Source organism: Salvelinus fontinalis, chromosome 17 (assembly GCF_029448725.1).
Source record: "Salvelinus fontinalis isolate EN_2023a chromosome 17, ASM2944872v1, whole genome shotgun sequence".
Taxonomy (NCBI): domain Eukaryota; kingdom Metazoa; phylum Chordata; class Actinopteri; order Salmoniformes; family Salmonidae; genus Salvelinus; species Salvelinus fontinalis.
The window spans coordinates 39922732-39938685 of NC_074681.1; the positions used below are offsets into that span (position 1 = coordinate 39922732).

Here is a 15954-nt window from a genome sequence, read left to right on the forward strand (position 1 = left end):
GGATCTCATCACGGTATCTCTGTGTATTGAAATTGCCATCGATAAGGTGCAATTGTGTTTGTTGTCCGTAGCTCATGTCTGCCCATACCATAACCCCACCATGGGGCACTCTGTTCACAACGTTCAGCAAACCGCTCACCCACTCAACGCCATACACGCTATCTGCCATCTGCCCGGTACAGTTAAATCCGGGATTCATCCATTCAGAGCACACTTCTCCAGGTGCCAGTGGCCATTGAAGGTGAGCATTTGCCCACTAAAGTTGGTTACGTCGCCGAACTGCAGTCAGGTGAAGACCCTGGTGAGAACGACGAGGATGCAGATGAGCTTCCCTGAGACAGTTTCATCAGCTGTCCCAGGTGAAGAAGCCAGATGTGGAGGTCCTGGGCTGGCGTAGTTACACGTGGTCTGCGGTTGTGAACCTGGTTGGCCACACTGACAAATTCTCTAAAATGGCATTGGAGGCGGCTTATGGTAGAGAAATGAACATTTAATTATCTGGCAACATTCCTGCATTCAGCATACCAATTGCCTCCTCCCTAAAAACTTGAGGCATCTGTGGCATTGTGTTGTGTGACAAAACTGGACATTTTCAAGAGTGGCCTTTCATTGTCCACAGCACAATGTACACCTGTGGAATGATTATGCTGTTTAATCAGCTTCTTCATATGCCACACCTGTCAGGTGGATTGATTGTCTTGGCAAAGGAGAAATGCAAACATATTTATTCACAACATTTTAGAGAAATAGGCTTTTTGTGCGTATGGAACATTTAAGAGAGCTTTTATTTCAGCTCATGAAACATGAGACCAATACTGCATTTTTGTTCAGTATATGTATAAATATTGTAACATTGTAAATCCCTGGATTTCAGATGGTGATAAAAAAAACACATAAATTGAGTCACTTATTGATCGAGGACTGATAGTAGGAGAGACTGCTGGTGTTAGGAGACTCACAAGAGAGATCTTCACTCTTGGAGAGGTTCCGTGCACTGGCGCCTCGGTTGCGGTTCCCCCGGCTCATGAAGGAGGAGCGGGTCTCGCTGGGGCTCCAGCCAGGCAGTGGCACGGAACCGGCTTTTGAACGACCTGGAACGTTCTCAAGCAGGTCCTGGCAGCCCATGAGTCTGACGTCTAATGTGCCTGGGGAATACGAGAGATTTGGAGAGGATGGCCAAAACACAGTACTACAGAAATACTGACCGAGACCTACCAATTTATGGTCATTTTTATGAGTACCACTTCAGCGAGGCAGCGGCACCCATGACGGCGTGCGTGCGACACCCACACTGCTCAAATCATAGGCAAACACACCTTTTTTCAACCTGATAATGATGTTAGCAGACTGCCTCAGTAGAAATGCTAGACTATAGACTTATGGGTACTTGGTAATTGGCTGCTTTTCAGTAGCTAACTAGAAACACGTTTAAATGGAAAACAGGGCTCTGCCTAGGATTTTTTAACAAGGTGGTGCTGATGTAGGCCTAAGGTTAGGTAGGGGAAAGGTCCGGAGGGGGTTAGTCAACCCTTAAATTATATCAAACAATTTAGCCAACACAGAAGTCTTGTGTTTGAGCCTAAATTAAATTGAGGTGGTATCAATGACACTCACATTTTTTGGGGGTTACATTTCAGGGTAATGATTATTCTAATGGATAGGTGTCTTTATGTGGATAGTCTAGTGAAAATGTAAACTGGCTGCTGAAATTGTGTTTGGGGAGAAAATTACTGGATGCAATGTAGTCGTCTAGCTTACATTAGGCTATTTGGAATATGAAACAACTGGACGAGGCCTATATGAGCTCCATCTGACCTCATCCATCAAGTTAGGTCTGACTACTAGGCTGCCATTCATTCAACATGCCTCGTCATCATTGGTGAACTGACTACTATCACATCGTTAGCAGCCTACTGTTGACATAAAACTACATCTAGAGGACAGATTAAGAATGGATTAATTAACATAGGCCTACTAATCTTTTAAACTGTCTAACATAACCTTCTGTGAAGGATGATATTAGTGGAACAGCTCTCTCTGCCATGTCGGCTTCATCTACGCAGCAATGCGCACTGAACTACCTCACCATCTTGTGTTTCCTCGTCAAGGCGCTTGCGCCTACTACAGTTGAGGCGATCAAAGGATGTGCGGGCAAGAAAGTGTTCTTGCTTAGTTGACTAAACATCGCTGTAGCTAACTACCTTCATTGTAATGACACCTTAGCTAAGGAGCGAACTATGAAATAATAGTGGTCATGTGCTTGACAATCGCATACAACTTTGGAAAATGTATTTGACAAACAGTTTGTTCTCCACTTTCCCTACCCCCTTTTTCCTCACACATCAGTGGTATCAACGGACGAAGTAGAGAGCTGCCAACCAGCTCAAGGGAGGAAAATAGTTCCAGAGATAGAAGAGGAATGAAACTAACTTGACCAGACCCAGCTGCTATTGAATTAATGTCTATGGGAGAGCCACCCCTTAAGTAAACAGGCACATATTATTTTTCCAACAATAAACACCCTGAGTGAACTATCTTCATTTATCCACCATCGTTGATAGGACAACAACTACGGGGGTTGGTCCGGAGTGGAGAGCTAGAGATGTTTTCTCCTGGCCCAAGTCAAGTCCTCTGATTGGCTCAGCGCCAACTTCAAAACCACAACGTGCCAACTAGAAGCCTATTTTTGCCGATTTTAAGGTAGTTTTTCATACCAGCGTGCTTTGACCTCAAATTGCGTATCATGGTACGCAAAATGCGTGCAGGTTGGCAGGTCTGCTGTCTTGATATATTGGTAACGGCATACTTTTTTAAAGACTGAAATCCAGATGCCAGTATGTAAAACGCTAGAACTTGAACTCCGTGTGAACAAATCTTCCATTGACATTAATACATGATCAACACTATCGTCAAATTAAGCACACATATCCGAAGTTAACATTCAGCCCTAAATTCAGAGAGGTTTACAGCCGTTACCTGTGAGCGCGGCGGGCTTGGCCACGGTACTGTACTGGTTCTGGGTGGAGATGATGCTGGAGCGCGGGCTGAGGGTGGGCGAGGCCATAAGGGACAGCTCCTCCACTATGCTGCTGCTGCGAGGGTGGTTTTTGGGCAGCTCGCTCAGCCTCTCCTCCAGGGAGTACTTGAGCAGGTCCAGCTTCTGACTGGACTCGTTGAAGCGGGCCTGGGCCTGGGGAGAACGGCAAGGTCAAAGGTAAAAACAGGATAATCTTCAGTAGGCACAAAATGGGTGAAAGCTCTGAAACGGTGCAGGTACTCTTTTTTTCAGTAAAAAAATGTGTTTGCTCCCATACTTGTTTTTACAGAGCATGATCCAGGAAAAACACATTAACAAACAGAAAATGTATTTTTAATCCTTGAGTTCATCCCAGCCATTTGAAAGTGTTTGCTTCCATTTTGGGTATAAGTTTGTTGAGCAGTGAGTTGTCTAACAGTTTAGCAATAGCTTTAGAATACCTTTTTTGGTCTAATTGTTCTTGGGGTCAGGGTAGGAGTGTTGACCTAGGATCAGTTTAGCCTTTAAGATCATAATTATATAGACGGGGGGGGGGATCCTAGATCAGCACTCTTACTCAAGTATGGCTTTGGCCTGTACCTCTGAGTGTGCCCTCTTCTCTGTGACCTTGCCAGAGCCCAGGAGCTTCATGACATTCTTGGCACCCTCGGCCACGGCTGACTCTATCCTGGCGTGGTGACACAGCTCCTCCACCCGTAGGTCCAACGGGCTGATGATTGGCTTGGCTGGAGAAAGAGGACCTTGTTAGTCTATCAGCACATTTTTGGCGATCCATTTCAGCAGAATCGCTCATCTTGATCACATAATGAATAGTTCTTTCGGATGGAAGGTCATTTGTAGATCTGTAATTCTGCCTAGTTCGACTGCAATGTAGTCGTTCTCAAATACACACTGTGTGTGTGTGTCCATATGCGTCAAAGGGGATTACACAGGACAGGAGAGGCCACGGACTCAATGAGTCACAGGCAGGTGTGTGTGTGTGTGTCTCTCACCCATGACGTCGTTGTTGTCAAAGCTCAACTCGCTGGCCTGGCTGCCTTTGAGGATCTGCATCCTGATGAACTCGATCTTTGTTTTGCTGTCCTGGAGCATCTGTTGAGCAGTCGCTAACAATTTCCGGTCCTGTTAGAAAAATTTAAACACACACTATCACTAATAGGTATACACATCTAGCATACAGGCTAACAGTCCACATCTAGCATATAGGGTAACTGTACAGTGTGATGTTCAATAGTATCTGATTCAAACAGCTTTATGGGAAAACATTAAAAAAACAACAACACACCTGACCTAAATTCCACATCTACAAAAGTAGCCCATTTCTCTTCAAATCACGACCTTAATTGGAGCAACATTTTTCACAGTGCGGATGGAAAAAGTTATTCACTACAGATTAAAGTAGAATGTCATTGTGTTATCAGTGACCTTCGAAGCATGCACACACTGGTCCGTGGAGTAAACTAGTCAACTCCACCCAGAATTCCTCTGGCGGCGGCGCATGCTATGCCGGTGTAGCGGGCAGGAAAGGCTTCCGTCTAACAGGCATTTCCTGGCTGACATCAGCCACTGCTATTTCCCACAGGATGGTGCCAATCTCTACAAGCGCTCCGGCAGGGGACCACTGACCGGGGGTCGCCAACATTCCACACCTTATTATACAGCGGTTAGCTCACACAGGCTCAGCTATGGCTGATTTTAGCACTGGGGTGGCCAAAATTCTAAACTTTAGGGATGTGGAACTTTGATGGGGGTGAGGGCCACAACAAAAACATCTCAAATCATCATGAGGGGCCACAGTGGCTCGCGGGTCTGCGTACCCACATCCATTGATCAAAAATGTTTTAACTGACATGGGCCAACTGAGTGACTGTCAGTGACGCATAACCAGAGAAACTGCTGATGCACAACCAAATTTTAAAAAATGCACCTTGTGTATTGTACTATTCTAAATCTCTCAACTGTAAGTTGAGACTCGGACTGAGTACTTTTTTTTTTTATACAATGTTTTGGGGTGAAATTGATCGGCGGGCCTACAAAAGGGGGTGGCCAGCGGGCCCAGTGGCATCATTGGACCTGGGCTTCCAGGTCTAATATGAGTTTCCATAACCACACAACACTTGCGCTTTGCAGTATAAAAATATATACTGACATTTTAATGATAAAAAAAAAAAAAATCTATATACTGCGCTAGGCAGTAGGCACTGCAAGAAGCCCCTGGAGTGACGTAGTGCCTGGTCGAGATTCCCAATGCACTGGACCGCTTACATCCCTTCACCCCTTTTCCCAATCCTACAGCACCGGTTAGATGTCACTGTCATCACTCAGCAAAACGCGTGTCACTCAGTCAGAGTCTGGATATTCTGAACTACTTCCGAAACAGTGGCAAAAAAAAGGTTTGGGCAGCAGTGAATGAGGTCGAGAGGGCAGAACAACCAGAAAGTCAACGTACAGCAGCAGAGTTAGCCACGGATTTGTGCAGGGTTGGTGGTAACTAACTAGGTAGTCTCCCTCAGCATAAGGGTTGGCTACATAAATAAATATATGTGAGGGAGAGACAGAGAGAATACAAAGCATTATGTTTGGAGCAAACACAACACTGAGCACAACTCTTTATATTTTTAAGAATGTTGGTGGCTGCATCATGATATCTTTTTTTTTAGGTTAAAAAGAAACCAAATAGAGCTAAGCACAGGCAGTCTGCATTCCAACAGATACTGGGAGACGAATTCACCTTTCAGCAAGAGAATAACCTAAAACACATTCATGAGTGGCCTAGTTAGTTTTGACTAAAATTGGCTTGAAAATCTATGGCAAGATTTGAAAAAAATGTCTAGCAATGATGAACAATCAACTTGACAGAAATTGACAATTTGAGGATAAATGGGCAAATATTGTACAATCCAGGTGTGCAAAGTTCTGAGTCTTACCCAGGAAGACTCGCAGCTGTAATCGCTGCCAAAGGTGATTCTAACGTATTGACTCAGGGGGGGTTGAATACTTATCTAAATCAAGATAGTGTTATATTTTCCATTAATACAAAAAATATATAATTTCTTCCACTTTGACAGAGTATTTGGTGTACATCGTTGACAAAAAAAATGACAATTAAATCCCACTTTGTAACATAACAAAATGTGGAAAAACTCAAGGGGTGTGAATACATTCTAAAAGGGACTGTATCTGGTATTACACTCTGAACTCTGATATATTTGTAGGACGTGTTGGGATGCATTCTGTGCTCAGTCATTCATTTCAAGAGAGGAAGTAGTGATTACACAGGGAAACAATCTGTTCGCGCCTCTCTTTTATAGCTCAATGGGTGATACGCTCTTCATCAGACCTCCACACCCCAAAGTTTTTCTGTTTACAGACCTACACAATGGCTTATTTTGGGATCAAAATGGCTAACGTCGCTGAAAAGTGACGAGTTTGCATTCCTGCATATTTAGAATGGTGGCAACTGAGCTCAACATTTTGAATAATGGCTTTTGTGGTCTCTTAAGGTTTGGAAAAACCCTACCTGATTATTTACAAGAATGGTCAAGTGAACAAGAGACTGCAGGGAGGGACTACCTGCACTTGACCAATAAGACAACACTCATTTAAAAAAAAAAAAAGAGTTGTGAGCCCTAATGAACATGTCACCTGAGTTCACTACTGAAAATGACTTTGTGAAAGTCAAAAGGTTAGAGGTCGTACCTTGGAGGAGCCATTGGAGTACATCTGGATCATGTTCTCCGCCCCCTGCTTGACCTTTAGCTCAATGTCGTTCTGCTTCTTCAGGGCGGCCAGGCGGCTGCTGCTGGTGCACATCCTTATCTCACTGGCCGGGGTGTCCGGGGTCAAAGGGCACTCTAAAAACAAGGTAGAAGATCAGAAGGGAAGATATGAAACTTTAAAAAGTGATTCTCTGATACTTTTGTATACTTTTATCAAGGGATGCACGACATATCGGTGAACATATCGGAATCAGACGATATTAGCTAAAAATGCCAACATCGGTATCGGCTTGATGTCTCGTTTAATGCCGATGTGAAAAACCAATGTCAAAGCTGACGTGCATACCTATATAACGTAGGTACATGAAGTAATGACGCCACGTAAAATTTTGCGCTACACGTGCAACACAGCATTCCTAACCTAGCCCACAATGTCTGCAGTGTGGATCAAGCAGTCAACAAGTCGAGCAGTCATTTGAAAGAATAAGAAACTTTCAGATAATGGAATTCATTGCCCTTGACAATCAACCGTTCTCTGTCGTGGGTGATGTTGGCTTTCGCGACTGGTCGAGCACCGGTACACACTAACGTTACTAAGTGCGCTATTGTTCAGATGTTGCCCTACCAGAGTTACACAGTAATAGCGTCACTGCTATTAGCTTCACGACATACTATGGAACGCCGTTTGGGTCTTTGCGTGTCAAAAAAGATACACGTCAAATAACACTATTTGACATGTTAAATAAGCTTCTAATTTGACATGTCAAATAACACAGTTCTATGAGAATGTTGTGTGTTCTGAATTTGCACGTGCAAGCCACGTGCCACCACTACTGTCAGTAGCACTGTCAAAGCGGTACAAAAAAGTCTGCAAACAAGCAAACACCGTCCACAAGCGATGTGTTTACAATACTGCGTTGGTAATAAAGCATTATTTGTTCGACCGCAACTTCTGGGGTAGCTAGCTAGCTTTAGCTTGGTCCCTAGCTAGCACCAATACAACCAGCCTGAAAACAATAACCAGTAGAAACTGCAGTAATTTTCACTATTCTTAGCAATGATTTAGGAATCCTTGTGAGTAAGTATTAGCTAGGTAGCCACTTGTTATTCCCCTATTGAAATCCCCTATTGAAATCCCCTACATGAAAATAAATAGCTAGCCAGCTACTTAACCCTGTTGCCCAAAGCCAATGTTATAAGTAGCCAGCTAGCTTCATCTGACTAGTGATGCTCGACCTAACCCGGGATGGTCCGACCACCATTAATCAAATAAGAACTGTCTTATAAATTAGGGTTATTTTAGATGACACCGAGATATATAGTTAGCTAGCTAACGATAGCTACTGAAACGGAGGATGACGTTTTGCTATGTTTTTGGGGAAGAACATTGATTGCATCCATGAGCTATCTAGCTTTATTTTATGACCAGCACTGTAGGTGCGCGAGACCACTTACCAGCATACATATCGATGAATCGTTGTGACATGAAATACGAGTGATAGTGTAATCAACGCGTAATAACTACATACATTTTTTTTTAACGCATTAATTTATTATGTGCAGTCATATTCAGGTCCTGATTGGTCAACAAGCTTATTTGACACGTCAAATAGTGGCAAAGACCCAAACGGCGTTCCATAGAAATCATGCTTGAGAATGAAACGACAGAACAAATGAACAACAAAACAGCACAGCAAGTAAGTGAAAGAAATAGGTTTTGATTATGTTTTACTGGTAATGGGGACATACGTAAATGCCAACAAAATAACTTTTTGGTCAGTGTGGTGTGTAACCTTTATTTAACTAGGCAAGTCTGTTAAGAACAAATTCTCATTTACAATGATGGTCTACCCCGGCCAAACCCGGACGACGCTGGGCCAATTGTGCTCTGCCCTATGGGACTCCCAATCACGGCCGGATGTGATACAGCCTGTATTCGAACCAGGGACTGTAGTGACGCCTCTTGCACTGAGATGCAGTGCCTTAGACCGCTGCGTCTGTGTGTGTGTTAACTATTTAACTGTACTAGAATGCTTAAAAGGCCACAACATTTTTTTAATATCAGTTATTTGTATCGGGTTTTTTGGCAAGGAAAATATTGGATATCGGTATCGGCCAAAAATGCCACATCGTTGATCACTCCTTTTAGCCAGTAATTCTGAAAGTAGTGGTAATAAGCCAAAAGTGGTCCCCGAAAATGGCGTGACTTGACTTTAACATTAATCTCAAGACTGTTATTTATCTAATTAACTATGTTTAGTTGTTACCCTATTAAATTAATCATGTAACAATTAACTCATTAGGATCTGGGGCACCATGAGAGTGTTCTTTAAAGAGTTACCATCTCCCGAATTAAACTCTAAAAAAGGTCTTTACCTATCACATCTATAAACTGTCAACTTATTAATCACACCTTGTATCATATCATCATTCTGAACCGTCAAAACCTTGCATCTGCAAAAACCTGAGCCTTACTTATGATTCAGTACTACACAAATACGTTAAATTATTTATTTACGAGCTAATTAAATGGGTACACAGGATAAACATACACACTGCACCGATTATTGACTGGAGACGTAATATGCTGAAAACAGGTCCCTAGCGGAATGACAACAGCATGGATGCTTGTTAAAGAAGAGATGGAGAGGGAGAGAGAGGGACAGAGACACTTAGCATTGCCACATTCAGAAACTACTTTCACCTACAATAACCATATACTTTGCACACAAACCACCGCCCGCTTTGTGCAAGAAATCATGAAAGTATTTACGTGAAATGCCTTTGTTCGCCAGGGATCTCTCGGTGACCGGGGCAGCCTTGGAAAGGGGGTTGGGCCTTTTTAAAGCACGCTTGTAAGGATCTGATTGTCTGAAATGGTTCTAACAACTCTTCTATTGTTGTCCTTCTTCGTAGTTGTCCGGTATCCGGTGACTTGTCGTGTAATCCTGAACAGAGTTGATTTTCCTTCCAGTCACTCTTGAAGATGCTTCTTTGAAGATAGGCTAGACAGCTGTATCAATGGTTCCCTAATGGGTTGATGAGAGTAGCGTAATACGATGGTTTGAGCAGAGTAACAGGATGGTCCTACTTAAGTAAGTTATCCTATAAATCGAATTTAAGACAGCTAATCAGCCGTACCAGTGATTGTCCGGGAGGTGAGTTTATAGTCTCCACCTCGTGTTGTGATTTAAAGTTCAAACCATTTTAAACCCGCAGCTGTAGCTTCACGCTTTTCTGGTCCAATGTGTTTTTTTCTTAACCCATCATTTATACAGTTTGCTCGAGAGTGGCGTTCCGGCAGGCTGGCACGCTCCCTGATCACACTCAGGGGCGGTGATTACTCACTGTGCAAAGTCATGGAAAACAACTCTCTCTTATAACTTCTCAAACCACATCCCCCTCTTAACAAAAATACTTTCATAATTTTTTATTTTACATGGACAACGCATCGTAAAATATATGCAGTGGGTATACTTTCCAAGTTACAGTATTTACTTCATTTTTTTTATGACGTCACAAAATAAACAAAATTACATTAGTGTTCTATAGATCGCCTGACCATTCCCCACGTTCTATGTTAGAAATATTGTTCCAGTATTTGCTTTTAAACGTGTTAAGAGTTTCAGCGGGAAAAAGGTCTGTTGAGACATAGCACATTCCTTTGGTGAATTTGGAGAGCGCAGGCCTGGATCTTCTCCCTTGATTTACAACAAGACATGAGTTGTTAATCCCCACTAGCTCTTTCCTTCCCCCTCTACAGGTGAGAGGGGGTCTGATTTAAGTTATTAATTGCAAAACTGAATCGGACCTATTTAGAAACTCGTGGTCAGTCATGACACTATGTGCAGGTACTGTATGTGCACCACATCATTGCTCTCTCTCTCTCGCTCTGCTGTGTGTGAATCTTAATAGCTGTCACTCAAATGGTGAGGGGGTGAAGCTCATTGGCTGGAACTCTAATTGCTAGGGAGCTGGACCCACGTGGGGGAAAATGTAGGGAACATTGCGCTGCACAGCTTCCAGAAAAACAGTCGCTTTCAAGCTAGGGATTTCAATTTGTGTAAAAACACAAGGCCTGTTGGTATGAAAACTATTGGAGATGAATTCTTGTTTTTATACTTTCAGGTGATGGGCCTGATTGGTGTCACAGCTGGTGCCCCAGCTAACAAACAATAATCAACTAATCATGAAATCAATTAGTTTAATCAGCTGCGTTTTCTAAGGATGGGGGAAAAAAGTGACACCACTCCGGCCCCCAACGACTGGAGTTGCCCACCCCTAATATGAGGAAGTGACAAAATGCCTTAAAGCATTGGGATTTGTTTTCGAACTGTACAGAAGTTAGGAGAACCCGCCGTGGCAGTCTCCGTAGTAAAACAAGAATGAACTTGCTGAAAACTACATGTGACGGTACTGTACATGCAAATACGACATGCCTGTTTATGGTATGACTGAGAGGCCCTTTTTGCTCAATGCCCCCGATGTCGCTCATGGTGTTTCGCCACAGTTGTGAGAGCAGTTAAAGACGGGGTCTTGTTCGTTAGGCACAAAACAGAAGAAAATTGCTACGGAAAATGAAGCGTTTCGTGCTGGACGACTTCAGGTAGTCCCTCCGTGTTTTTGTCAGTGTTTTGCTACGGTGAACACAAATTAACACCACCCAGGAGCTCCATGCTCTCCTCCTGCCCAAGGAGCTATTGGGTCTCCAGCTGTGTGCAACCCACTCACTCACAAAAACAAAAGTGTATAATTTCAGTCAAGCTGCGGTGCTGAGGCATGAGCTCACTGCTTTTCGTGCCTGGGCTCGAATGGCTGCTGAGGGGAACACCTCCTCTATACCCCGAAGAGAGCCGAGTGAACACTCACTTCATCACACACGTGGGGAAAAACCTGCCCGACTGGCTTTTCTTGGCTCTTACTGTTGGCTCGTGACAGTTTGAGGGCTAAATTTCATATTTCTGGTAAAATAAAAAATGAGCAATAAAAGGACCAATTAAAAGCTTAGAAAGTGGAATTGACTTGACCCCATAGCATCACATCCCCCCCTGCAACGCTTCATTGAAATGGCACCACAGCTGACAAGCTCTAGGCCTATACCCAGTCAACAGCACTAACCAGTTAACATTCAATTATCACACAACACCTTAATGAGAAGCGCATCCTGTTAAACATTGGGGTCTCTGCAGAATCTTTAAAACGCCTCAGGGGTCGCAGATTCATTCAAACACAGCCTAATGATTCATTTAATCATCCATTAAGCTGGCAGTGAATATCTGTGGTTGCTTTAAATAGGGGAGATGAAAGAAGAGTACGTCAGGTTGCTCTAGGCAACACCAGTAATAAAGTCTGACGCTAATGAGAATGATTACGGGTCCGCAAGGTTCCTCAGACAATATGACTGAACTGTGTTCAGCATCAGATAGACGGAATGTCAGCAGATGCAAATATAGATGGTGGATACTCAGCCATGTTGTGTGTGTGTGTTTGTGTGTGTATGTGTGTATAGAATGTATTGCAGTCACCATTGCACCATTACATTTGATCATCTGTGTGTGTATTGCAGTCACTAAAGCAGTCCAGACTGACATTTGATCATCTGTGTGTGCGCGCATCTCAGTGTGTATCCACGCGTGTGCCTGTGAACCAGGGCTTCCCTCCAGAGGAGAGGGGTTTGGTCGAGGGTCAGGACCAGTCAACGGCCTCCTCCTCTCCACAGCCCACGCTGGGCCGGCCGACAAGTGCTGAGTCACTGAATAGCAAGCAGGGTGATGTCACTCCTGGAGCGCTGACAGGGGAACACTCCCCAAGACAAATGCCTGATCCCAGGTCAGCCACAGATAGGGGAGCTCTCGACATACACTATATATACACAAAAGTATGTGGACACTCCTTCAAATGAGCGGATTCGGCTATTTCAGCCACACCTGTTGCTGACAGGTGTATACAATTAAGCATACAGCCATGCAATCTCCATAGACAAACACTGACAGTAGAATGGCCTTACTGAAGAGCTCAGTGACTTTCAACGTGGCACCGTCATAGGATGCCACCTTTCCAACAAATCAGTTCGTCAAATTTTTGCCCTGCTAGAGCTGCCACGGTCAACTGTAAGTGCTGTTATTGTGAAGTGGAAACGTTAAGGAGCAACAATGGCTCAACCACGAAGTGGTAGGCCACACAAGGTCACAGAATGGGACCGCCGAGTGCTGAAGCGTGTAAAAATCGTCTGTCCTCGGTTACAACACTCACTATCGAGTTCCAAACTGCCTCTGGAAGCAACGTCAGCACAAGAACTGTTCGTCGGGAGCTTTATGAAATGCGTTTCCATGGCCGAGCAGCCGCACACAAGCCTAAGATCAACATGCGCAATGCCAAGCGTCGGCTGGAGTAGCGTAAAGCTCACCGCCATTGGACTTTGGAGCAGTGGAAACGCATTCTCTGGAGTGATGAATCACGCTTCACTATCTGGCAGTCTGACGGACAAATCGTTTGTCGGATTTGGCGGATGGCAGGGGAGCACTACCTGCCCCAATGCATAGTGGCAAATGTAAAGTTAGGTGGAGGAGGAATAATGGTCTGGGGCTGTTTTTCATGGTTCGGGGTAGGCCCCTTAGTTCCAGTGAAGGGAAATCTTAACGCTACAGCATACAATGACATTCTAGACGATTCTGTGCTTTCAACTTTGTGGAAGGTCATTTCCTCCAGCATGACAATGCCCCCGTGCACAAAGCGAGGTCCATACAGAAATCGTTGGTCGAGATCGGTGTGGAAAAGACCTTGACTGGTCTGCACAGAGCCCTGACCTCAACCCCATCGAACACCTTAGGGATGAATTGGAACATCAACTGCGAGCCAGGCCCAATCATCCAACATCAGTGCCTGACCTCGATAATGCTATTGTGGCTGAATAGAAGCAGGTCCCCGCAGCAATGTTCCAACATTTAGTGGAAAGCCTTCCCAGAAGAGTGGAGGCTATTATAGAAGGGGGGACCAACTCCATATTAATGACCATGATTTTGAATGGAGATGTAACAACGAGCAGGTGTCCACATCCTTTTGGTCATGTAATGTATACAGTGACATCGTGCCATTTAACAACTGACCCAAGACCTGTTTAATGTTTTGTAATTCTGCTGGTTATGTTGGGAGTGAAGGGGGAGCTGATCAGTTATCAAGAGCAGACGTGAACAAGAACTTGGCTGCTGAGGAGATGACCTGAGGTCAGTTCCTAGTTCCAAGACGCCTTGTGACATTCCACTGGCCATGAGTCAGCTAACAAATGCCCTTTCTCATCAGATAAGGGTTCAATGAGTCAGGCTAAATTTGTTCCCACTTAAGACTAATATTACATAGAGAAAGGCCCCCCCCCCCCCCCCCCAATTTCCAATGTCTAGTAGAATATGCAATAGCAGCAGAGAAACCCATTCCTTTTTTCTTTCTTACCCATTATCGATTTGAGAAGCTATTCCCTGCCCATCCACTGTAACAACACAAGAATGAATTTCCCCAGTTCCAGTAACACGGGAAAAAAAACATTGTTGCGCACAAATTCACAGTAGCAGGTTCCAACAGCCTCGAAAGTAACTAATGGAGGCAATAACACAATCAGGAATGTGGGATGTATCAGTGTCAGCTCCTAGAAGATGACTCACCACAATAGAGTGCATTCATTATGTGTGGGTCTTATTTGTGTATTCTGTGCATTTGTCATGCATTGTGGGGACTTGTGTTGCTGCTGTCAAATGAGTAATTATGTGCTGTATCATGTATTGAGTGTCCTTGTACCAAGAAATACCACAGCTGAAGTAGGGCTGGGCGATACTGCCAAAATATCATATTACTATATTTTTTGATTTGACGTTATGCTGGTATTTTATGTTTTGCTAAATTTGCTTTATACATAGTGCATGACCCTAGGGTGGCAACCCATTCAGTACATTCTAAGTGTTTTCAAACGGGGCATTCTGATTGTTTTATACTTTTCAATCAAACTTCAACCCACATTCCCCCCCCCCCCCAGCATTTTAAATTTCTGCATTTCCTGCACTCATTTGAGATAATTTCCACACTGCCACATAGCGTTGCAGGATATGGGCAAAAAATAAAATCGAGGCCTTATTTTTAACCAAATATTGGAATTGCAATTTGACTTGCGATTTAGAGCAAAACAAATGGGTGAACTGTAGGAATCATGGAAATATAATGATTATTATAATTCAATAGTTAGAATATAATAACGGCCACTTTGAATACAGTGTTGTTTGTCATGACAACAAATGATAAAGCCAGGGAGGTGTTATTAAGAACCAAAGTGTTGGTTACCGTTTCCTAGAGGACCCTGGAACCTTTGGCTACATTCAATGTTCTCTTAGCTACTTTATGTAGCTACCATATTCATGCTTCATCTATTCTTCTTTGATTTAGAATATAATGTTCCACAGAAAACATGCCGATTTAGGCCTCCACCATCACTAGCATCAGGCTTTATTTAACTAGCTGCGATTCTCTGAATCAGTACATATATTAGCGTGCTAGCCCGCTAACAAGCGATTAGCATTAGCGGCTAAAAATGTACCTTTTTTATTAAATGTTTTTATTTTTTAGGTGGTAGATCAGATGTAATGTTGCAGATAGATTGTAGTTTCCATCAATGTAATTGTATGCATCATTTCCATCATGCTGCATGTACTGCATTGACCATGCAGACTGAACAAGCGGCTCTTCTGGTCGAGCAACACTAACTGCGCTCCTTGATCTGTGTGGAACTGCGCGGGGCTTGGTCTGTGTGGAAAGCATCATTGAGAGAGAGCGAGAGGATATAGACAACTCAAATAGCGGAGTAAACTAGAAAAACGGATGCTACACACGGCGGAGTAGCATGTCACGTTTACCAAACCAAACATTGAAATACCTCTATATACTGTAGCAAAATACACTATACAGCCCAGCCCTAAACTAAAGTGAATTTGGGTACTGTATTCCACCCAATTCCCTTCTCACCATGAATCAGTGGACCATACAGTCCCTAGCAGTTCATAATGACCCTAGCAGGTCATTAAATACAATGTGAACTGAAACAGGACTGAGGGGGGAAGAGGGGGGCATTTAGATCAGTGCATACACCTCATATCAAAAAAAATACGTTTCACATTCAAAATTCCCAGGTTTCCCCAAAATTTCTGTTGAAGGATTCCT

The 15954-nt window shown here is 43.6% G+C and overlaps 1 protein-coding gene across 3 annotated transcripts in view; it reads right to left on the minus strand.

The window, feature by feature from the left end:
• The window catches only part of LOC129814358 (serine/threonine-protein kinase N2-like), a 43332-nt gene that overhangs the window by 13618 nt on the left and 13760 nt on the right, over positions 1 to 15954 (minus strand). For all 3 annotated transcript variants that reach the window (XM_055867449.1, XM_055867448.1, XM_055867447.1), the window contains 5 exons: positions 6737 to 6891; positions 4030 to 4159; positions 3617 to 3762; positions 2977 to 3190; positions 960 to 1145 (listed from right to left, as the gene is read on the minus strand). In XM_055867449.1, coding sequence (XP_055723424.1) covers positions 960 to 1145; positions 2977 to 3190; positions 3617 to 3762; positions 4030 to 4159; positions 6737 to 6891 — 831 coding nt within the window. The remainder of the gene's footprint in view (positions 1 to 959; positions 1146 to 2976; positions 3191 to 3616; positions 3763 to 4029; positions 4160 to 6736; positions 6892 to 15954) is intronic.